General features: G+C 44.5%; 1 protein-coding gene across 1 annotated transcript in view; it reads right to left on the bottom strand.

Annotated features, from left to right (window-relative positions):
• Window positions 1-25398, bottom strand: part of PARD3B (par-3 family cell polarity regulator beta) — a 679914-nt gene that overhangs the window by 46007 nt on the left and 608509 nt on the right. Inside the window, exon 22 of the mRNA XM_084818423.1 lies at window positions 7887-7966. Coding sequence (XP_084674549.1) covers window positions 7887-7966 — 80 coding nt within the window. The remainder of the gene's footprint in view (window positions 1-7886; window positions 7967-25398) is intronic.

Below are 25398 nucleotides of genomic sequence, written 5' to 3'. Positions count from 1 at the left end.
GGATGATTCCTGAGCTTGATCTGCAAAAGAGTTTCCTTTCCACAGCCGCCGCAGGCACAAAAGGTGACTAAATGGCATAGGCTTGTCTGGCCAGTCATCAGTCACCTCACAGGCAGTCGCCAACAGATACCTGCGACAATGGCAACACCACTTACTTTCTAGACAGTGAATCCTTTGAGTAATGAAAGCATCAGGGGAGGGGAGGGGAGGGGAGGGGGAGACTAGGAGAATTGCATTTTTCCAGTGACACACTTCTGAGGAAAATCCAATTTCATGAACCTCTCTTTTTGCTCAGACCATGCAGTGCCCTTCCTTAAATCCCAACTCTGGCTTGCAACCCAGTCCAGTATCCAGCCCAAGGTCTTTGTCCAGCCCAAACCACATCACAGTGTTGTGGTGCCCTCCCTCCTCCGTCCTCAAAACCCACTTTTCCCACAAATGCTTTGGCCTAGCCTTCCCCAACATCTGGTGCCCTCCAGATGTTTTGGACTTCAAATCCCATCAGCCAGAGCCCGAAAGGCCAGTGGCCAGGAATGCCGGGAGGCTGCTTTAGTTTAACCCTTTAGTCCCCACGCCCTGCAGTAGGGTTGGTGAAGCCCTTTTAGTCCAAGGGCCAAATTCAGTTCTGGAGAAGCTCTCAGTGGCCGCATTCAACTGGTGGGCAGGGCCAGAGGCAAAGGGGGTGGAGCCAATATGCACGCACGCATGCGCACACAAAACAAAAATGCCAGCCTACTTTAGCTTAAGGTCCTTACTACCCATCACTAAGCCTTAAGAGAAGCGTTTCAACCATTTAGAATGGGAAAAACTACCCCAAAGCCAGAAAACCAACAAATGATCAGTGGACTATCAGCAGTTGGGGGAAAGGGGGTGGAGAAGAGGGTGTGATCATCTGAGGAACACTGGAAAGATGGACTGGGACTCCGCAGGCCTGAGGTTCCCCACCCTTGCATGGCTAATTTAGAATAAATAAAAAATCAGGGTGGAGGGGCCTGAACCGGCTTGGGCTGTTGCTTAGGGGAAGGGGGCTTTAACCCTTTGCACTTGACACGGTCCTGATCAGAAAGGTCTCCCGCCCCCCCGGCACCATTTGCAATGGGAAGAAAGCTGAGAAAGGAACAATGGACCTGTTCTCCCCTCAAAAAAGGGAGTTTAGGTATTCAAATTGTTCATTGGATTGTGTGCAATTCTCGGGGCTCCTAATGATTTAACTACCCTTCCCACATTTATGAAGCCATTTTTATGGCTCATGGCTCTGCACATATTCTGAAGTATATTCCTGTTATCACACTACTGATAAACAACAAAATAAAAATTAAAAAACACACAGATTTTGCGGAATGTCAATGTTCAGAGATAAATATGCAAACTTAATAGGCTTATACAAAATAAGAACATTTACATGAGATTTATTTGCATATTTTAGTTCCAGGATAGAATTTCAGATATTCTTATGGGCACTGAAGGGTGGCACATGCACCAGCCTCTAATCTTCCAGCCGACGGACACCGAGCAGAAATGAAACTCCTTTTACCCTCACAAATGCAAAAGCTATGAAACACCTTGATTGCTTCTTAAATCCTTTCCAAATACCTATCCCAAATACAGATATAACGGAAATTTGGAGAAGAAGGCTGTGAGATTAACGGCCTGACTTAGATACAATCGATCAGGAAAGAACATCTTTGCGTTCATGTGAACAGTTCAGAGCAGGGCTACTAAATGTTCAGTAGAAGCTGCAGCCAAAGCAGTAAACAAGATGTTGAGATGGAGGAGCACCGAATGGAAAATAATACTGAAAAAGCTCCAATGTCATATAAATCAATAGTACATGCACAGCTGGGTACTATATTCAGTTCTGATGATCTATTACAGAGCAGATGTAAAAGAAATAGAGAGGATTCAGAGATGAGGTGGAAGACCGCAGTGGTTGCAGCAAGGCCTAGAAAAGACTTGGACTTGAAGGGAGAGATTGAATGGAGCAGATCCTGTTAAGTAGGGAGACTAAATGAATGAGCGAGGAGGATGCAGTAAAAGGATGGAAGGAAAGGGTAGGGCAGAGGAGTGTAGTGGGCACTGCGCCTTAGGTTTCTCCTTTATGAAAACATAAAATGCAGTGAGTTGTTACAATATAGAATCAGCCAGGGGAACAAGCGGGCAGTTGCAGACAAGATTTTTTTTACAATTAAAAGAGAATTTGAAAATATCTCATTACCTGAGGCATTGGGGGGGGGGGGGACTGCAGGGATCCAAACTATACTTGTAAGAAATATAGGTCTTCTGATATTAAATTAGCAAATTCTGGCCCACATTTGTCACAGAAGTGAATGAAAGAGATTGCTTGAAATGTAAAATCCCCTTTAAACAAGAGAGTATTATTTCACAGTTTCAGTGTCTATTTAAAAATGTCAAAGGCTGGGAAAACTTGTCTCATAGGAGAGATCTAACAAATCCATTCAAGTATTCTTAATACTGTTTAATGTAAGCCTTAGATTTTAGGAAAAAAACCTTGTTCAAACAAGATAGCATCAACCCAAAGAAGCATAATGCAAAATAAAACATGCAATTGAAATCCTGATAAAATATATGGACAGCTATACCCCATTCATGTCATGACCTCTCTCTCTCTCTTTTTATTACATCACTTCTGAAAGATGTTCTACTCCAGAGTGTCCACTATTCAAAAAGGGAGGCAGGGGGTGGGGGCAGAGGCAGAATTAGGCGATCTTTTTTGGGATAATGCAGTGTTATGCCACATGAATGACAGACAACATAAACACAGTGCCGTAACAGCTCAGTTGTAACCATTTTCCTATAAAATATGTTGACAGAGTCACTGAGGAAAAACATGGGCAGCCTGAAAGTATGGAGAATGCTGGAGGCAGACTCCTGTTTAAGCAGACTCTCGGACTGTGAAGAGTGCTATTTTTGTAAGGATTGTCCAGGGAACCAACAAGCTATCTTGAATCCAAAGCCACTTTTCTCAAGGTATGAAAGGATTCTGAGTGTGTGAACTACTGAGGAAAAGGCACACACATTGGCCAATCTCTTTAAAAGCACAGGTTCTGTTGCACAGGAGAGGTTACATGCTAAATGGAAATATTTATCTCCCCACCCACCCACAAATCAGATTATTCTTTGCTCAGGAACCGGATGAAGTTCTGAAGTATGTGATAGCTGATTCATTTATTATGTATTACATTCCTAATCCTTGCAATAAATAACTAATGTTCCCTGGGCAGATTACAAATAGTTAAAAAACTAAAATGCCATAGAACAGTTAAAAATATAAAATACAATACAAATATTTAAAAGAATAACATACAATATAATGCAAAGGAATTAGCACAGGTATCAATAAAATAGCCATAATAATTTAGAACGAGGTCTCTAAAATCTGTGGGAGAAAAGGAAGGACTTTGCTGAGTGTCAAAAAAAATAACAATGTAGGTGCCAGGTGAACCTCTTTGGGAAGTTTATTCCATAAATGGGGTGCCCCCACCGAGAAGGCCCTCTCTCTTGCAGCCACCCACCTAGCTTCCTTTGGCAGGGACACCTGGAGGAGGGCCTCTGAAGAAGACCTAAGGGTCCGAACAGGTACATGTGGGAGGAGACGTGCCTTTAGATACTCTGCTCCCAAGCCGTGTAGGGCTTTAAAGGACAACACCAGCACTTTGAATTTCACTGCACCATGAAGGATCACATTAGGGTCCCGTAGTCCTGCCTCTGGTTATCCTGTTCCAGAACTCTTGAGTTATATTATAACAGTATATATGTTGCATGTATGCCTAAAATTTATTGGATGTTGACAATCCCAGATGAATGTCGGAAATGTCTGAACACACATTTTCCCCACACATTTTGCACATACACCAGTGAATACTGACCATCACATGGAGATGACTGTCAACATTCACTGGTGTATCTCTAACGTTTTGGATATTCACAAAATTTGTCTGCGTTCATTGGCATTCATGTGTGAATCGTGATATTCACCAAATGTCGGACATTCATTACAACTTATGTAAAGGGCTTTTTAAAGCAGTTTTTTACATTGGTATCACAACTGTAACAAAATGCTTTGGCATGGCCAAAACAAAAGATGGCAATGCTGGTGAAATACATATCTTCTTATTAGACAAAGCAAATTATCGTCTTATTAGACAATGCAAAAAGATCACAGCGGGTCTTCGACGGGGCCAGGGCCTCATTTACTAGGGAAGATGTTAACTGCCGGAAGAGCTCCACTGGATGGCTACTTGAGGACGTAATGGAGGCAGCAAAATAAACCTTCTTTGCTGCCCGCACTGCCACGCAGTAGGCATGATTATGCACTCTAGAGCGTACTCGGACGTCTTAACTTCGAGTATTGCGCCATTTGCACTCCAGCTGACGTCCAGCCTGTTTCATTGACTGCAGCTCCCCAGTATACCAGGGAGCAGAACAGGCTCCACAGTGCTGGACAGGGCACTCAGGTGCAATCAAGTCAATGGCCCTCTGCATCTCACTGTTCCACACTGTTTTTTAATTTGGTCCTTCACATTTGCATAAATGGGTTCAGTATTCCCCCTACCCCCTTTGGTCCTTCACAAGTTGGCAAGTGCACACATTCACAGGACTGCAGTTTACATGCTTAAGTTGTACTACTATGACTGTCAGGGGTGTTTCTGAGCACAGGGAGCAGGATAGCAGTTCAGATTCTGAAGGAGAACCATCAGACATGGGGGACATGTTTTCCCAGGCTAGTCCAGATATGAGTAGGCCTGCTTCTCAGGTTACAAATGTACAGATGGCTGAGTTTGAGGGTCCATCCTCACTCCCCCACCCCCGTGAGAGGCAGAGAACAGGAGATTGACCTAATAGATGCCAGGCGCAGGCACAGAGCAAAGAGAGAGAAGGCAGGGGCAGAACTTAGACAGTCTACCCGATTGGCCCTGTGTGAGAAGCTGCGCTTAGAGGCCTCATGAGAAGAGAGGGACCTCCCCCGCTTAAGTTTGGCTAGTGAGACCGCCTCCCTCTTCAAACGGTGGGCAACTCTCGTAAATTCCATTTGGATCCCCTGAAGGCATTCCTGGTACACGGAGAGTTTCTCTGAGAATTTGAATCTGTATGACCCTGTGAATTAATGGATTAAAAGATGTAGACTGAAGCCTCTCGTCTGTGTATGTTTGGGCATTGAAGTGAAGTGGGGGCTAAGGGAATCGTGACAATGACAGCAGCTAGTACAGTTTCCCAAGCATGTCAATATGCCGTCTGCACGTCTAGAAATGCCACTTGTCAAATTCCCCCTCTCATAACATGTTGAAGTGCCAGCTGTCAAATTTCTCCTCCACTTCAGCACTTGCCTTGACAGCGAAATCCCAAAGGGGCAGGCGACGAAGACGGGAGCTTTTGCTGCAGGTGTAATTACTGTGGGACTATGTTGAGCTTATTTCTGCTTTGCCAGTTTAATAGTCAATGAACCATGTGAATAAAATAGGAAAATATGTCTTGCTGTGGTCCTGTGCATGTGTGCCTTGTGCATTTGCACAAGACTGAAGGAGTTAAAAAACAAAAACAAACCCATTTCTGCAATTAAGGACTGAAAAAATAAATAAAAAAGGGCTGCCAACCTGATAGAGGCATTGCCAATTGTCCATGCAGTATTGGTGAAGGGGTGGACGCTGACAGTGTCCATCAACAGCAATGGAGGATGCCGGATGGCTGCAGGACTAGCAAGATTGTGAGGAGCAGCGGCAGGGTTTTTTTGCTGCCAGGTGGCTCTCTTGCTGTTTTAAACAACCCACGCTGAAGTGACTTGGTGGGTTCAGACATCACAACCAGCTACCCTGGCAATAAGCCAGGTTAAACAACCCCACTACAAGCCATGAGTTCTCAAGATGGCTTGTTTGCGAAATAAACAACCTACAATGGAAAAGCCGCACAAGATTCGGACATCACGCTAAACCACCCTGCAACCGCGCAACGTAGGTCATTGACTTAAGAAAGGGGGTCTGTATTCCAGGTTCCATTTGCTTGCTTTAGCAAGTTAGGCAGATAATTAATATTTCTTTTCTCTCTGTTCTTAATTTCCTTTCCAACATTGCTAATTTTTACCCACCACTATTGTGACTTGCACCAAAGCCTGACAGCCTGGCATAATTCCTAAGAGCCTTTCTGCTTTGTCACGCTTCATTGATTCCTAGCTAAAATTATTCTTTATCTCAGAGTTTCCTAAAGTACGAATGCCTGCCTGTTGTGATGGGCATGAGAAGCTGGCTCCTGGAAAAGTGAGGGAGGAGAACAAATCAGAGAAAACTGTAGATGATTCCTCTCCCCTTGACCATAGATATGGATTAAACAACATGAGTATTGCTGTGTGTCCATCACAGCTTTTCAGATACTTGGAAGTGGCACCATGGAGCTGCTATTGCCTAGAGTACAGATACTCATTTGTGTATATGAATATCTAACATGACCAGTTTTAGACAGTTTTGCAGCTCTTCAGGGGATACCTTGGGAAAGTTGAAACCACCTCACGAAAGAGAGACTATGTAGATATCTGTATATTTTGGACAGCAGGAGGGAGCAAAGAAATCCTAATTGGAGGAGGGGAGATGTTAAAGGACAAATGAGGACCACTTCTATGTGCACACATTCTAAAAAAGTCTTTCAGTATAATGTTAACCAAAAATATATGTATGCTTTGGTGCAACAGTCACAGGTACTATCCAAGAGGTAGTACCTGCTATGAGTAACATCCCCTGTGCCAGAGTATTTTTGGAACTGATTTTTTTAAATGTCTGTGAAAGGATAGAGTGGTAAGGCAACCTTTTAAAAAGAACCAAAAATAAAGGTTACCTTGAGAATGCACCCGACTAGGCCAGAAACTGTGTGTGACCTGGTTTAGTCAATTCACATATCTTTTGCATTCTGTGGGACAAGGAGGAGCGGTTGAAATGATAAGGGCTAAGTAAACAACCCTTTCTCATCTGTGCTGCCTTAAGTGAGTGGAGGCAGTTGTACTGTTTTTCAGCTATCATGCAGGATCAGGGCCAGTGCCAGGGCAGAAAAAAGACGTTCCTACAGTTGCTCCTCAGACACAATCGTCACTGCAACTGGGGTTTCCAGGGACTGTCTTAGCAGAGTTCCCCAGCAAATGGAGAGGTTGATTTCCATTTTCTGGCTCCCAGCTGACCTTAAGCCATTAGAGGGTCTTCAAAGAAAGTTTGGAAATGACAGGAAAGAAAAAGAGACGTTCTGACAAGTCCTCTTACTTCCTAATAGTCTTTGGTCACAGAGCACACTAACAGCATAATCCTAAGCATGTTTCTTCTGAACCATGTTCTCTCAAGTTCATTGGGACTCACTTTCAGGCAAGCCTGTATAGGACTGCAGCCTTAGCATACTGGACTACGGCTGTGAGAAATTTCCTTCAAGCAACTCTGGAGCCATGAACGTAGCTGTGACTGCTGCACTGGGAACTCCTCACAGCAGCCTTCTGTCACTGCTAGCTATGATTTCTCTCTCAGTTAGGCCTGGCTAAGACCCACTATAACTCTTGTGGAATAAGCTTCCTCAGTGTCATGTTCTTCCCCTGCAGATCATGACTCTTGCTGACATGTTCATTGAAAGATACTTTACTTCCCTCCCTCCTGCCCCCAAACTGGCTGTCTAAATTATTAACAGAACTATAAAAATGGCACTAAATCATCAGCAGAAGGGCAGCATGACAAAATTGCAACATAATCTCTCATTTCATTGCCAGATGTCTGTTCAATGCAGATTTCTCTAAATAGTGCCGGGGGGGGGGGGATCTCTCTGTCCATCTATGGAGGGAGCACGACACATGCATGCACACCTGTGTAGACGAGACTGAGAGCATGACAATTTAAAATAAAACTTACCTGGGTAAGGAGGCATATTGTCTTTCTATTCCTTCAAACTGGAGGTGGTGTGATGTCCCATCTGGAACTTTCCCAGACACCTGTGAAGAACAGCATAATTAGAGATGAAAATCAATTATTCAACCCAGTTACTGACAATGTTTCTAAAAATGATAATCAGAGAACAAATGATGCTCCAGCATGCCAAAATCAACAAAGAAGAAATGCCGAGGCCCAAGAGGAATCTACATTGAATCTTATCACAATTAATAACATGTAAAAGATAATTTATATCAAAAGAGTGCTTATGTTCCTCATGGTCATTCCCGATGCAGGCCAGAAGAGGTGCTGTAAATCTCTATGGAACATGGGGCAATGGAAAAGATGCTTTATATCCTTCAAACCGTTTAAAAGAAAAAGAATCAAGAAAAGTATTGGCTGAAGTGAAAACAATCCTTGAAAACAATCCTGTATGGAACATGGGGCAATGGAAAAGATGCTTTATATCCTTCAAACCGTTTAAAAGAAAAAGAATCAAGAAAAGTATTGGCTGAAGTGAAAACAATCCTTGAAAACAATTCATTATGGGCCTTGTTGTGATTGGACCCAAGATTGCTAAGTTCAAATCAAGGTGTAGGCCATGGACATGATGCACAAGTCTCTCAGCCTCAGTTCTTCAATCTATAAAATGGGGATATTGTCTGGGTTGCATTCTATGCAAAAGAATGTTAAAGGCATTGGGCAATATCCTATGCTGCCGCTGCGCCTCCGCTAGTTCCGTTGCACGAGCAAAATGGACTGCTAGCACAATGAACTGCTAACACAACGGGAACTAGTGGTTCCAGAAATAAGGACAGAAATGAGTGAAAATGTTCCTTTCCAAAATGGGGCAGGTCAGTGGGCTCCCTTCGGGAAGCTCTGCTGACCTGCCTCATTCCTGAAATGAGCATTTCCACTCATTTTGTTTTCCCCCTGGAACCACTAGTTCCTGTCGCGCTAGCGATATGTTCCACTAGTGTCAGGGAGGATGCTGTCTTTTGCATCCCAAAGGTGCTACAGGAATTAATACCCATTAACAGAAATACAAATCAATCTCCATCCTGTTTGCTTGTGCTAGTGGTCTGTTCTGCTAGGGTTGGGGCGGTATAAGATACTGCCCTTTGCATCCCGAAGGTGCTAAAAGAATGCTACAGAAACATGAACAAATCTCCATCTTGTTTGCTTACTACTGGTTGTTGAGGTGTTCACTATTATTTTAAAAGCCTGCTTCAAGCAACAGCCCCTTCCCTCTTTTACAAACAACATATCCAGCAATTTGCAAAGCTGAAGAATGAACAAGGCCATGTGTGCATTTATCATGTGTTGGAGTAGTTCATTCAGTAAAAGCAACAGTTCTCAGCTTGGCCTGTTAGTTGGTTGCACTATTTTATCCAGAAAATGCAAAAAGAGACGATTACTGAATTGAGATGCTCTGATCTCAGGAAGAGTCTTCCCAATTTAATTCACTCAATGGCTCAATAAAATCATGCCAAATCATGGCTCTGCAGATGTCATTGGACTACAACTCCCATCATCCCTGACCACGTCATGTTGGTTGGAGCTGATGGGAGTTGCAGTACAACATCATCTAGAGGGCCCCAGGTTCTCCACCCCTGGTTTAGAAAAACAAGCCAACTTCAAAGTGTGACTTATAATCCTGGCTTGTTTCTCTAAACTATAGTTATGATTAACCAGTTTCAGGTTTGGATATAACAATAAACCATGGTTAATTGAAAATGGAAGTAAACACTTCTGATCTCGTACTCATGGCTGCACCAGAGAAGAGGAAGGAACACACGAGCCTGAGGCTCATGCACATAACCCTAAACCACAGTTTGGTGCTATGTCTGATTCAGATTGATGCCTGCTGATGGTTCTAAGTACTAAGAAGGTTCTTCAACTGAAGTTGTAATTCGTTTTCAGCAAAGGCAGAAGTTACAATCACAATTTCCCCTGTTTCTTACATTACTGTGTATTCTTTTCCAGAATTGCTAAAATCAGCAGTTTTATAAAACAATATAGTAGGAAGCCATTTAAAATCTTTTCCCCCCATCTCCAATACAGATTAATGGAAGGGGGAGGATTTAATGTATTTTCAAAACATTGTTAACAATTCATTTAAAATATTGTGCCAGTCTTTCTGCAAACTAGTTTTTATATTGTATTTGTGTTCCTCGTGTTCTACAGGCAAGACAACACTTCTTCCAGTCTTGTAATTTATGCACAAGTTTGCTGAAGAGATTTAAAAACTGCTGTGATGGAAAGGCGGTGTAATGACCTGGATGAATGATTATTCCCCTATATGTGACACTTTCATGTACACTCTTGGGCAGATTCACTGGATGGGGGGGGGGGGGAGGAAAGCAAAGCAAACAGATACATTTATTCATTAAAGCTGTGCTTCCCAAACTGTGGGGAGGGGGGGAGAGAAGATCCACGAGACGGAGGGGTTTCTTAAATTCCCAGGGAGGGAGACAGACTCTTCTCCTATCAGCAGAGGCTTAGCATTGCAGCCACCAAAATAACTACGGTAACCATGGAAGCTGTAGAGACAGGGAACATACGGGAACTTGTGATCACAGAAGATTCTCCCAGATTGGCAGGGCGGTTTTACTCTTCTTTATTTGTTACATTTATATCCTGCCTTTTCCTCCAAGGAGCCCAAGGTGGCTTACATGGTTCTCCTCCATGTCCAATTTATCCTCACACCAACCCTGTGAGGTAGGTTCGGCTGAGAGTCAGTGACTGGCCCAAAGTCACCCAGTGAGTTTCATGGCCGACTGGGGACTAGGACCCGGGTCTCCCCAGGCCCAGTCCGGCACCCTGAACCACTATGCCACGCCAGATGTCTTTCAGTGTCTTCTTGGAATGCCATTGGTGGATTAGCGCTTCAGTGAGTGAGTTCAGAAATGAAGTTCGTTCATGATTATAAGCCACGTCCAACAAAGATCTGTTTTGGCTCACACACGATTCCAGGGCTGAAGTCAGCAGCAGCCCCCTTGGTCAGCTGTGGGTTCCTCAGGGCTCTGGAAGGGCCTACTGCTGATGCTTGCCCTGGGCCCTCTGTACAAAGAGGTTCTGGCCTAGCGCTTTGAGAGCGCCTGGTGGCTTGGTGTAACTGCCACTTTAATTTCCCATCATGGCCCTGACGAAGCGCCATGCTGGGGTGTGATGGGAAATTTAAGGGGTGGCCCCAACCACCAGGCACCTGTTGGAGTGCTGCCGCCGCCAGGTAAGCTCACCAGAGCCCACCAACAGAAGAGGGCCCCCCTCTGACCTTGAGCTGGCCCTGACCTGTTCCTTGACATCATCACAGGACCCTGCCATTGCCATGGGCCCCTTCTCCTCCCTTCCCTTCCCACAATGGCAGTGTCCCAATGTAGTTCTCCAGGGAGCCTGAGTATGGACACCAGGCACCTTATAAAATGCATGTCCCAGGGCTCCCTGGGAGATAGCGTTCAAGGTGTCGGGGGGGGGGGGAGGAACGGAGGCCTTGCAGAGAGGTCTCCAGCAAGGCATCCCTTTGCTGATGCCATTGCCAAGTAGGTTTTGGGGCAAGCTTAGCCATCACACTAACATAACCACAGAACCCTGCAGGGAGTTGCATATCAGGATGTTATGCATTCACCTGCCACAGACAAAGCTGCTGGTGGGTGGCCAAGCTACATGTAGAAGGGAGGCAGAGTTCACAAACTCTAGACAAACCCTGGATGAGGTTACACTGGAAGGATTCACCAGTTGCTTTCTGCTTAAGCTTGTGTTTTACTTTTGAGATCATAGAGCAGTAGTAGGGTTGGAAGGGGACTACAAGGCCATCAAGGATAAAAATGACCAAACTTTTGTATCTGAACTAGACCTTTCTGAGAATAGAAACAGCTTCTGCTAGCCTCATCTCATTCTAGACCTGGAAGGCACGGGCTCCGCCTCTCACCAAACCAGGCACATGGGCAAGGAGGTGCAGTGCCTCTCTCCTTCCAGAGTTTCCTAGAAAGTCCTGGCTGTACCCTGCATGGCCACATTTCTATATGGGGGGCTGCAAGGAGACCATGAAGCAGAAGAACAAGCTGCCCAGGGATAATGTGGGACCTCTTTTCTTAAGAGGTTTTCTTAAGAATAGTTTGGAAGGTTCAGCCAGGAACGCCTTGGTTCAGCAAGTTGTGTGATGTCACACTTTGGTCTGTGCTGGGAGAAAAGGTATATGCCTCCCTTCCTTAAGCCCAGCCTGATCCTCTGGTTAAGCATCCCACTTGTCCATGATTCAAAATGGGGGAAAAAACAAAGGCTCAAGGTGAAACTCATTTCACATGAAAGCAAACTGAAGAAGACATGCAAATTACTTGGCAGAGAATATGATTGTAGGCAGAGTTTGGGTCTGATTTCCACAACATATGAAAACACTTCTTTGAGCTCACATTTATCTGGTACAGCAGCAACTGAGGCAAGTAACTTCAAGATCATGAACGCAAAGCAGGGAGAGGGGACATTCACACAACAGCACACCGTCAGACCCATATTTTTCTGCTCCACCAGCAGACCCCATGGCACAGAAAAGACAAGCTGCAAGTAACCTCACAGTCATGAGTGCAAAGCAAAGACTGTGTGTGTGTGCGCCATACAACACTACAAAATTAGCCACGCCCCAAATCCAGCACTCCCTTTGCACAGTCAGGTACTCAATCCCAGTGTGTGTGTGTGTGTGGGGGGCAGGTTGGAACTTGCAAAACAAAGAAGGAAGAAACTAGAGAGCGGGGACTGAAAGCCCCAAACCAGATGACAAGCTGCCAGAATCCAACTTAGAACAGGGTCTATTGAACCTACCCCCCCCTACTTTCCTGAAGTCTGCAGAGGGTAACCCTGGACAAACACACATATTATATTCACAATTCTTATGACTGCTGCCTGTCACTACAGAGGGATTCCTTGGTGAATCTACTGCACCAACCAACCCCAAAGTAACTCTTCTGCCAGTTCTGATAAAGATTTATCATGCTACTATTGTCCTCTGCCTGCTTTTCCTAGCACCTGGCTTTGCAGCTTGGATTTTCCTGTTCGTTTGTTTTCAAGTAGAGCGATTAAAAAAATCTCTCCCCACAATCCAGCTCCTCCATTGTCTGAGCTCTCTTTCCCTCTCTCCCTGAAGCAACAGAAGCATAGCAGGGGCTGATCATGACAATGTGAAAAATACTGGACGATTTCAAAAGTACATTATTTTTCTTGCTTGCTTTTTGTTTGTTTGTTTGCAACCCATGGGCTATTTTAGTGTTGTGGGTGGTTTGTTAATCACACCAACAACCCACCCTTGCTGGGTTCAGACAACACAATAAGCCACGGTGACCACTCGCCATGGCTTGAATATTAAAAATAGCCACTGGCACACACCGCAACCCACCATGGCTTAAATAATTTTTCTCCAGTTTTTCACCTGAAGAGGCAGCAAGTGTTTCTGGAAAACAAAGTAAAAAACAAACGAACCATGCAGTTGCTGGTACTGTTGTTACACCTCTGATTTAAACAGTTAAATTAGCCTTCCTCAACCCGGTGCCTCCTAAATGTGTTGGACTAGAACTCCCAGCATCCCCCAGCCAGCATGGCTGACTGGGGACTTATGGGATTTGTAGTCCAACACATCTGGAGGGCACCAGGTTGGGGAAGGTTGACTTTGATTGCCTTAAATAATCAGGAACTCTGCTTACAGACACACCTGAAACACTATATCCAGTCTTCTTGTATGTGGAATTCTTTTGTGGAAAAGTGAAACAAATCCATGTTCTAGGGGTTAAGAGAACATGAAAGTCATGGAAATACTGTGCTTGATCAGGAACAGTCAATTATAATGTGGAGTGGCAGGAGATCTACAGGGCAAATGTTCTTTAAAGTAAGTAATTGGGTATTATAAAACATAACAGCAAACTTCTCAAACCTACGAAGAATAAGAAGTCTATTAGTGTACAAAAACACTAAAAAAGAAGAATTGTATTGTTGTTTACCAAGACAAGCCAACACAGCTGCTGTGCAAGGAAAAAGCCCTTGCATTACATGTGTGTCCTGTAATAGCCCTGCACTATCCAATTTCTGATTATTTCTTTCTGAGGAGGAAGAAGAAAAGAAGGAAAAAAATCCCTCTGCCAGTTCTGTTTGTGTATGTGCTTTAAGATACAGTTGCTATAGAAACTGATTGTGGATACAGTTTTACAAAATTTGGCTCCACACAGCTGATAGATTCTTTGCTTAGGATAAACTGGCCAATAAGCTCAAAGAGCAGACAAAGGTTCTGTGTCTTTCATTAGAGGCTCAACTCAGCCCTTCTTCCACTCACCATCTGTCTAGACACAAGTCAAGATGTTAGCTCAGTGAATCAAGCAAAAGAAAGAATATCTGACCTGATACAAACATAAAGGGTGTGTGTGCGCGCGCACGCGCGCATGTGTGTGGGGACAGGACTGGAAGCACCTGTCCAGTTAGGCTGTCATTATGGCTACTTGTGCTAATAACTAGATGTTACATGGGGCATTTTTACCAAAAACAGGTTTACCTTTGAGTTGGAGGTCAAGCACACAATAGATAGTAGCATAATGAGTTTAGAACCTCATTTAGTTTAGAGATTGTCCTCCTCCCTTCTCCTCTATGGAACTGATCAGCTGAATGTTTTTATATAATGTCTTTCCATCCACTGCACAGACCGCCTATGTATAAAAATGAAATAAACTCCAAATGCCAGATGTTCTACATCCAAACCCATGTATAGAGAAAAAAAAGAATGATGACACACTATGGTAGGACTGTCCACGTCATACATTTATAGCCTTTTAAAACCTTCCCTTTCTAGACTCATTTTAACCACTACTAAATCCCCCTTTGTTGCAACTCTACATACTTAATGAAAGGTCCCACTTCAGGTTGTGATAAGCACTGAAGACTATGACTAACTAGAAATCTACTGGGGGCTTCGTTTTTCTCCTTTCCATCAGTATCCCTGTAAGACTTAGGGCTGATCTACATTGTGCCTGCCATCGCAACGAATTCGGTGTCCTGTCGGGTTAAACGCTCCTGCATTAAAACGTGATTATCCACACTCGGCCATTTTCCCCGTTGCGGTGCTTCATTGAATGCGCGAGCTCAGTTCACACTCGAGCGCTGTGCTGTTTTCCTGCTCTTAAAGACGGCAGCTCTTATTGGAGGATCAGAAACTCTTCCTGTTTCTGCTGATTCCACGCCCACCATGCGGCAGTGGCGTGGGAGAGGCTTGTCATTTTCTGCATGTTTTCCTGGTCTTGGGGAAAACGACCCTTGCCACTGCCGCTGTAGCAGGTGGGGGTGGAGGGAAGAAGGTGGCACCTATCCCTTCTCCCCCCTCACCTGCTGGAGGCCAGGGCGAGCGGCTGGGGGATGTCTACCAATGCTCTTTTCCCCACACCAGCCCTTGACAGCTGACGCAAGAAAGAGGAGCAGTGGTGGCAGCACCCAGTGCTTGTGTTTTGGGGGGGGGGGGCTGCTGGCATCTTCGAAGATTCAAGGCTTCACGTTGGCCCCGTCAGCAGTTGGATGGGCAACCGCCTGGAAATCAGGCTTCCTTCACTGAGCAAGGGATTGTTCTATCCCTTCAAATGAGACTAAGTTTTACCCCCTTCTATCCCCCGCTTCAGCTTTTTTTTTAAATTAAGGCATTATCTTTGAAGAATCGTGGCTTTAATCGTGGTTAAAAACAACAACCTCGAAGCGGGGGATAGAAGGGGGTAAAACTTAGTCTCATTTGAACGGATAGAACAACCTCCTGCTCAATGCAGGAAGCCTGATTCCCAGGCGGTCTCCCATCCAACTACTGACCGGGACCAACCCTGCTTAGCTTCTGAGATCAGACAAGCACATGCACATCCAGCCCTTTCCTTGTTGCTGAGGAAACATTGAGTGCTGAGAAAGCTATGCGATCAGTAGCCGGAAGGTGACATGGGGCCGTCGAGAGCTGTAACTGGACAGGAAATACAAACACTGCTGTATATGGACAGGCAGGGGAGGGGACTACGACCAGATATGGTAGCGAAGGCGGAAAATCAGAGCACATTAAGGGGAAATACTGGGATATTTCAATACCCTGATAATATTTCAGGGTATTGAAAGCAGTAGCACAAAAGGGGGAAATTCCGGTTCCAATTCGAGGCGGGTACTGCATAGTGTGAAAGACGGGCGGTGAAACCTCAATGGAAGTGAAAAAACCCGTAAGTGTAGATCGGCCCTTAAGTGGAGAGTAGCATATTTCTTTTGTTTTGTTTTTGCCATATGCATTTTCTGTATGTATTTTTAGCACACCTTTATATTACCATTCTCTTCATCTGCTTGAATTTTATTCCATAAATTATTGCACTGTTATTCCAAACACACATACACACACACACACACACACACCCCCAAAGCCCTAAAAAAAGAACAACAAACACAAACAGATAGTTCTAGCTGAAAGTGAGTCTTATTAGATGTAAAACTACACTTCCAAAACAGGCAGGAAAAAAACCTGGACACATTATTCACGTTTGTACAGAATGAAGAGAGAGTAACATTTTCAAAAGCCTTAAAGCTTAAATTGACACACCTGACTGGATTCTAAATAAAACAGTTATTTCAGTAAAAAGGAGCTCAGCTCTATCGGAGAGAGCCCAGGTTGCTATAACATCTTGAATTTTTTTTGTTCAGCTCTGCAAACAAACAATTTAATTAACAAACTAGTTGTACCGAAGTATTTGAATTTAAGTGGAACTAAATGGGTTTCAGTTTAAATACTCCAGCTTAACTGATTTGTGGATCAGGCTGGAAAACACCGGGAGATGGATGAGAATACAGTGAACATTGGGAGAAATGATTGGGGTGGGGAGAGGATATTGTGATTGCTTCTACCACTTCCAACAGCATACTAATTTCTGCTCCTAGCATCTCACAGGGGGAAAAGGGGCAAATTTATTAAGGCAACTGTTCTCTAAAGTATAGGGTAAGGTTCCCTAGAGAGTCATGCTGAGGAACAAGCTGCTCTTGGGTAGTATCTGATGCTGCCAGTTCGCTAGCAGGGCCCACTGCCACTTCCGTTCTGCAAACAGTCAGCCCCACTGAGTCTTTTCTGCAAGCAGCGCCCACTACTCGCAGAACAGAGATTTAGCACTTTCGCGGGCAAGCCCCTAAACAAGCTGAAATGCTCATTCTGGAATGGGGCAGGTAGACGGAGCTCCCTTATGCAAGCTCTGCCAGCTGGGCTGTTGCAGAAATGAGTGTTTCTGCTCGTTTCAGGGCATGCTCACAGAAGCTACATCTCCATTTCTGTGAGTGGTCAGTGCCACTTGCAGAAGGGAATCGGCAGGGCTGGCCGCTCACCGGTGGTCTCTGTTGGATATGGCCTTGATAGGGTTTGCTCCCTGTCCCTGATCTAAAGGAGGATGCTGAGGGACTTACAATGCTGGGTGTTGATGAGGAAACCCTCTCTGTTTGGCAACAAAATACTAGCTGTTTTGTTTTGTTGCCTTTGACTGGAATCCTATGTAAGTCTATTCAGAAGTAAATCTATTGAGTTCAATGGGACTTAGTCCCTGGTAAGTGTATATATGATCACAGCCTGAAGCTGGAATCCTATGCACACTTACTTAGGAGCAACACAGTGGAACGGACCTCCCAAGTAAACATGGATAGGATCAGAGTGCATGGGAGAGATTCTGTTTGGTCTCTTATCTAGGAAGGTTCCATATAATTTATTTATTTATTTGCAATTATTTATATACCACTCCACATCAAAAGATTTCGGAGTGGTGAACAACAAATATAAAAGAATAAAACACCATATTAAGACAATTAAAACATTTAAAAAGAAACAAATCCCGAATTTAATAAACCGCAGCTGGTCACTCAAGGAAGGCCTCTCGAAATAACAATGTCTTCAGGAGGCACCGAAAACAATACAACATTGGTGCCTGCCTGACCTCCAAAGGCAGGGAGTTCCACAAGAAGGGGGCCACCACACTGAAGGCTCTTTTCCTGGTGGACTCTAGACGGGCCATGGGTCCATATGGAACCACCAGGGACATGCCCTCTGATGACCTCAGTGACTGGGCAGGTTGGTAAAGGAGAAGGCACTCTCTCAGTAATCCTGGTCCCAAGCTGTTTAGGGCTTTGTACACTAGTACTAATACCTTAAACCTGGGCCAGTAGCAAACAGGCAGCCAGTTCAAATAATAACGTTTGAGAAGATGTGGATTAATGGTATCCTAAAAAGAATCCAAAGGGCTAGGATTATTTGAAGAGGAGACTGTGAACAAAAATTAACTAGAGTACATAGACCAAACTTTTTTTTTTTTTTTTACTAATATAATGTTAAACAGGTATGGGCAATAATAGTAAAATTAGAGAATATAGAAAATAAAATCACGGTTCTGTGGAACTTATTGGGGCTGTTCAGACAACACGCTAACCCACACTCAGTATTTGAGTGTGGGTTATTTTGAACCGTGGGTTGTTTGTTGAACTGTGGGTTATCGTGTAACCATGCAGTGTGACTTAACTTCTTGAACAAGCCACCTTGAGAACCCATGGTTTGTTGTTGGGTTGTTCAAGGTGGTTAACAAGACACACTGCATGGTTAACAAGCCAACCTGGCTGTATTCAGACAACACAATAACCCACCCTTCAGAAAATGTGCTGCATTCAGATAACACACTAACTCATGGTTCAACAAACAACCCACACTGAACCACTGGGGTTATGTGGGTTAGTGTGTTGTGTAGACGGTTCCACTGACCCTAGAAATAACTCCAAACTAAGAGCTAGAGAGAATCTACATGAAGTCACATGGAAGCAAGAGCATAAACCTGTGTGTGTGTGTGTGTGTGTGAGAGAGAGAGAGAGAGAGAGAGAGAGAGAGAGAGAGTTAGTTTAGGCTTTCGGGACAGTGGCACAAGAAAAATAACAACACAAGGAGCTGGGCGTAGAACTGCAGGACAAGGCATCTCTAACTTCACGGTCAGCCCAGGAATTTGTTTTCAGTACCAGAACAGGAGGTTGCCCCCAAACCCGTTCAAGCATAAATCCATTCCTGTTTCACCCCAGATTTTCTTGTTTTCAGCAGACTAATTTAACAGGGAAAAGAAGTTTCTTGTTGTCACTATTGTTAACACATTTGGAATCAGAAACGCTTGCTGGGCTATTGCAAATCACTCAGAGATCTACCCGTAGATCCCAATCTACCTTTGGCCTGCCCCTGGAATGAAGGATAGGAGTTTGACAAGAGGAAAGCCTTTGTTTCACATGGAATAAACCCATTTCTAACTGTAAGGTAGTTAGAATCTCTGATGTAAACAGAATATCCTGCTGTAGTTTCACATCAATGTTTTTTGCACTAGTTTCTCAAAAACAGTCAAGAGTGACCACAGATGAGAGATGAGCACAAGCAAAATCATCAGGACTAGCATTCTGATCTGGTGTGATAACTGTGAGCCTCTCATGCCAGGCCAACTTTTTTTCTGCATGATTAATACTATTATTGCTGTTTGATTATCTGTTCAGGCCACCCACCATTTTCATCAGCAGCCACTTTTCTTACTGCAGCATTAAAATTATTTTGCAGTAAAAACGGCCACTTCAAGGGAAAAAAGATACAGCACATTATTATGCATGTCTCAATGCATAACAACAACAACAACAACAACAACAACAACAACAACGCTGCTGCAATGAACTCGAGGCAGATATTGAACAAGGGAGATGGGGAGAAGAAGTGAATGGACCATCAGTCTTACCATGGTGTTGAGTCTGTGAGCATCATCATGAAACAGAGGCAAGGTAGCAAGGCGTGGGTGTGCACACTGCATAATTCAATGCAAGAGGAATGGAGTGCAATAAAGACAGAGAGAGAAGGAGAGAGAGATGTGCAGGTGTAAATGTAAGGTATGGCCCTGTCAAATGTGATAACTGTATGGTGCTTTAGCTGAGGTCTGTAATAACAGCAGGTGATAGTCTAGATGCAAATAATCTCTCACAGCCTGACAATTCTCTCTATGAGATCTGCCCAGGAAAAACACACACCATACAAATGTATGAGAAAACGGACCTGCAGGCTAGGTGGGAAATGCTGCATATCAACTGAAGGTGAGTGCAAGAGTACAACTGGCACACCATCCACATAGCAGCAAAGGCAGCAAGTTCTAACCACTGAATACAGCATAAGCCAGATTCTTGAGGCCTATTCTACATTGTGGGGTGCCAGCTAAATGGTATTTGGCTTCAGTTCATTTCAAATCTTAGGCACACTTAACTTTCTCTGGAATGAGCCAACAGGGATCAGGGTACTTGGAAAACAGGGGTCAACAGTTCAGGCTTGTGCACAAATTTGTGGGAGGACAATCGCCCTGCTGAGCAGTTTTCTGATGCTGCTGGCTTTGACAGCACCACACACCAATCAAGGAGAGTGAGTGGATGGTGGTGCCTAGATTCAGTTCTCAACACTGACAGCACCAGCCACCTGACTGGCAGACCTGGCATTCTAGCACATATACCACCCCAGAAGCCAATGTAGGATTTGTACTATGTGTGCACAGTTGGTGCACATCTAGCAAGGGAAATTGCTCTTGCTGATTGAGGTGGAAATGACGTGTATGCAGTATTTACACTGGGGTAGTTGCCTCATGGCTTCAGATTATGCTAGAGGTCGATTATAGCCGCCACCTGCATGGATCAGGCTTATTTGTGGTGAAATTGCTCTAGGGAGTGTTCACAGATTCTCTTGTAACTACCAAAAGATAGGTGTCCATAACTCAAAGGTAAAAAGCAATGTACAGCTTCCTTGACTCTGGCACTCAAAAATGTTTTGATTTTATGAATGGGCCCAGTCTCCATTTCATCTCCCATGTCTTCTCCCTCTAGATGACATCCTGCTTGTGCTGGGTGGTCCCCCAAGTTCAAAGGACTGAAAAGTAAAGGGATTTTTCACACACGGTTCCTTTTCACCCCCATTTAGTACTGATGCTGAATGAAGCAGTTTCCCATATTAACTCAAGGGTTCTATTTAGCAAATACCTCTAGGAAGGAGAAGAATAAGAAAGCTTTGATTTGGAGGAAAGAAGTGGACTGGCAGACCTTAGCGATCAGTTCTCACAGCTGCAGAACTTTGCAAGGCCATTCTGAAGAACACATCTGCAAAGAGTGAATTGAGTCAAGACTGTGAGAAACTGGGAAACCATTCCATATAGATTGGGGTCTTAAGCAGAGAGAGGCCACCAACGTCAATGGGATTTAAGCACCTTAACTGTGCACAGGACCATGGTCATAATAGTTTGCTACCTTTAATGACAGCCATCACTTCCTAGCTCTATGGATGTTACAGGCTTTGTGCTCATCTCAAAAGAGCCTCGTGTGGCACAGAGTGGTAGGCAGCAGTATTGCAACCGAAACTCTCCCCATGACCTGAGTTCGATCCCAGCGGAAGCTGGGTCTCGGGTAGCCGGCTCAGGTCGACTCAGCCTTCCATCCTTCCGAGGTCAGTAAAATTGAGTACCCAGCTTGCTGGGGGAAGGGTAGTCACGACTGGGGAAGGCAATGGCAAACCACCCTGCTATAGTCTGCCATGAAAACGCCAGCGAAAGCGGTGTCCCTCTAGGAGTCAGTAATGACCCGGTGCTTGCACAGGAGGAACCTTTCCTTTCCCTTCCAAAAACTGCCAGCTGCTCTTTTGTGTGTCACCTTCTCACCAGTGAAAGGTGGCATTAGCAACTCTTAGGTGGCACTGTTTGCCTTACTCCCAGTATCTCCCCTACCTTTGTCAGACACAATACCGATGCCCTTTCAAGCGAAGTTTCACCGGTTTTTGCCGCCCATCCTCATTGTGTGAAGGGGGTTGGCCTCAGAAGGCTTCCTGACCTCACTTCTTCAGTACTCTTTCTCCCCCTCCTTCCCTTGCAATCCCTCCACATTTCTGATCAAGTGCTGAAAAGCAAAGGCATGAAAAGAGCCACAGAACCATGTGGAATTTTCTCTTTGACCTCCCCGCTGTGAGTTTTTATTTTCTACTTGGAACATTTAGGGAAGGGGGATGCAAGCAGGCCAAAAAAAAAAAAAAATATTGTGTAGCTTGCACTGCCCACCCAAAGCTACATTAAGTCATGAAGAAAAAAAAACAAAGAAGCCCACTCGTATCATATGTATTCAACCCAACTGCATAGTAATAGGGCTTACTACAAAAACAGCAGTCTTCTTGATTTAAAATGCTATTTTCTTCTTTACATCTTGGAAGAGGACAGACCAAATTGATGCTTTCCCCTCTATCCTTAGATTCCATGACACATTATTTACTAAACCTTTCAAGATTTGTCCATTTGTTTTTTTTATTTAATCAAAAAGGTGCAAATTAAAATTTCAAACATTCTTGTGTTCATAAAAAAATAGGGAAGAAAGAAAACAGTGCTGGTGTTTTCTTTACACAGAGGAGGGGGGTGTATTTTTGCTTTCCTGCTTTTTACGATTAAAGTTGAAACAGTGATTTTGCATTATTATAACACTCGTCATTTCTGCCTCTAATTTGGATGGTTTTTAATAAAACTCCATTGATTCCACTGAATGAAATCCCTCTTGGCAAATGCAGAACACACACACTGATTACTAAATATGCAGCAATTATCATATTCAGCGGCACACTTTAATATCTTATTTATAGACGTATCTGTCTATAATTTGCTTTAATTAAGTTGCATTGATTTTAATGACAGGAGCCATCTCTTGAAGATAGAGCTAGGGTTATGTGATCCCATCAATATCGCTGTGCTGTTATTTGATGACACACTTTTCATACTCCTCTATTGCATAGAATAACTTGTCCTTTCTTTTCAAGGTGTGCAAAAGAGATAAGATGGACACCTTTTATTGGAAATGTTGTCAATGAAGGAATATGCAAGCTTTCAAGTTACACAAAACCTGCATGCGTAAACAAGAGATGTATCAACTAATGCTTTAATTGATTAAGGGAGTATGTGAAAATCCAGCTTTTCCCCTCCTTCTAGAACGTATCTCTGAACAAAGGACATACCCAGGCATCTGTAGATTGCTCCACATCTGAGGTTGGACTCCCCATGCCCCTGACTCAGCCTTATGCTAATAGGCATAAGTAGGAATCACCTGAAGGAGGCATGATCAGGGTCACTTCAGGCTACTGACTAGACATATTGAATTCTCAACCCCTCTCTTGGCATTTCCTGCCCTCCTCTGATTGTGAAATTTTGCTTTGTCTTCATGCTATTGGCTAAGGGCACTCCCAGACAGACAGCTCAGACAGACAGATTCTAGCACTACGAGTCAAATGACATTGTGCATTATTCCATCTTTTGTGGAAAGAGACAGAAGAAGTAGTGGGAAAACATGGGAGGGTTACAAGTTGTCTGCCCCCCTCCCCACCATAAAATTCTGTGAATGAGGCAGGGTGATGGCACAACAAAGACCTCATCTGGAAGCACCCTATGACTGGGTTCACACATAATGGCAACAAATTGTGGGTGAATTAATTGCCAGGTTGTGTGCTGTTTTAAATACACAAGCTTTGATCGGCTCAACAGTAGGTTGCTTAGTTACAGGCAAACCCGGACACGAGGGGTTATCCATGGGTTAAATAACTCACAGATAACCTACGATTAGTTGTTAGGTTAACTTCAGGTTGTTTAACCCACAAATAGCCATAGTGTTTGGGTTTGCACATCATGGAGCAACATCTGATCAGGCCAATCGGACGTTGCGTATTCAAAACAGCAATGGCACACCACCCGGCAAATTGTGGGTTAATTAATCCAAGATTTGCCACCTTATGAGCCAATACTTGTTTCCCCTGCCCAAGGAATCTGAGTGCTCCCTTACCTCTAAGCTGTTTGGAAATGCGAATTGTTCCATGATAGTTTTCTGAATAATTCTATGTCTTCTTTTCTTTTAAAAAGCAACTGCTTATTTCTGAATCTTTCTCTGCTTGGTTCCTACATAAAATATACTTAATTAGAAACTGTGGGCCTTGGGGTGCAAGTCTGGGACCCTGGGCCTTTAAGGGCCCCCAAACAAGCTTCTGAAATTGGAGCAGTGGCTCCTCTCCTTGCATTCAACTTGACCCTGGCTACACATCCAGCTGGCTGCAAAAGGAATCACCATGGCAGCCAGCTGGCCAAGCCTGAGGTGAGGCATGCCACTTGAAATAACTCTTAAAAAATGTTTTTAGTAGCAGTGATCCAAACCAAGCAGGCACTACCTTTGGGGGATATGACCAATGAGGGCACAGGAGCGATGTAAAGACTGCCCTTTCACTGCTCCTGTGTGCTCCTTGGCCAGACCCCCCCCCCGTCATGCCCCACCTCTTGAAGAGTCTTCCTCTGAGGAGGAACTTGGCCTTCTTGAGCTTGAAGACTCGTCTCCCCCTGAGAATGATCCAAAGGCAGCATCTCAGGAAGGAGTTGGATGTGCAGCTGAAGAGGAGGCCAACTGCTCTGGTATATCTGGTGAGAGCCTCCCTCCTCCGCCTCCCTCTTCCCAGGACAGACTGGACTCTGAGTCAGAGTTAGTGTGACCACCCAGCCCTCAAAAGCAATGACATATGAAGTGCAGAGAATAGTCCCCACCCTTTAGGAGAAGCATCAGGCTGCAGTCAAGGAATTTGGCTCTGTGAGGCCTTCCTTTAGCCGACCTCACCAGAAAGTTCCTTAATGAGTTGCAGATGGGAGTTTGGCATATCCAGGCTGTGCCTGTATAAAAGGCTGCAAGGCAGGCAGAGCAGGCTGTTGGAAACAACGTCCCTACTCACTCCTGGTATCCATGCCTGCTCCTTGATCCTGAACTCCTGGCTTTGAATTGGACTTCGTGTATGACTTTGGATTGAACCTGACTTTACCTTTGCTTCACCCTTGTTTGGATATTGTATCTGGAAATCTGAATGGCTTGGATTTTAGACTGTCTTGATAAACTGCTCTCGGTCTTGCGCCTTATCGGTGGCTGTGAGTAAAAGTGACCTTGATGCTGCTATTTTAATTAGCTACTCTGCCGGCAGGGCTCCCAGTTAGAGTAAGCGGCTTGTTTTGAAAACATGTGCTGAGACAGGATATCTCCAAAGGTGGCGTTCAAAATAGTGTGCTGTGGGGCCTGCCCTGGCGCTTTCTTTTCCCAGTGTGGGACCAGCTGGGCTAGGAGGAGGAGGAAGAGGAAGACAAACTCCTGCCACCATCATCGCCACCACCACTGCCAGCAGATAAATTAAAAAAGGAAGGAGGAAGGGCTGGGTGACTGCGGGGTGGGGGAACTGGCTGGTGGAGGGGAGCAGCGGCGATAGAAGTGGCACCAGGGGGCGGCAGGGCCCTCAGGAAAGCTGGCTGAAACTGTAGTTGATTACATTCTTTTGCACAACCTGAGACTTGCTGTACTCACATGCTAGGCTACTTGGCATACACAGTGGTTTCAAGTAGCTTCAAGGAAGCGTATCCTTCTCCATAAGTGCAAACTGCAAGTCTGACCT

This window comes from Heloderma suspectum, chromosome 1 (genome assembly GCF_057233095.1).
Source record: "Heloderma suspectum isolate Gila_16-S chromosome 1, 16-S_ref, whole genome shotgun sequence".
Taxonomy (NCBI): Eukaryota; Metazoa; Chordata; class Lepidosauria; order Squamata; family Helodermatidae; genus Heloderma; species Heloderma suspectum.
The sequence above is the reverse complement of the archived record's forward strand: the minus strand, read 5'-3'. Positions and strand labels throughout refer to the sequence as shown.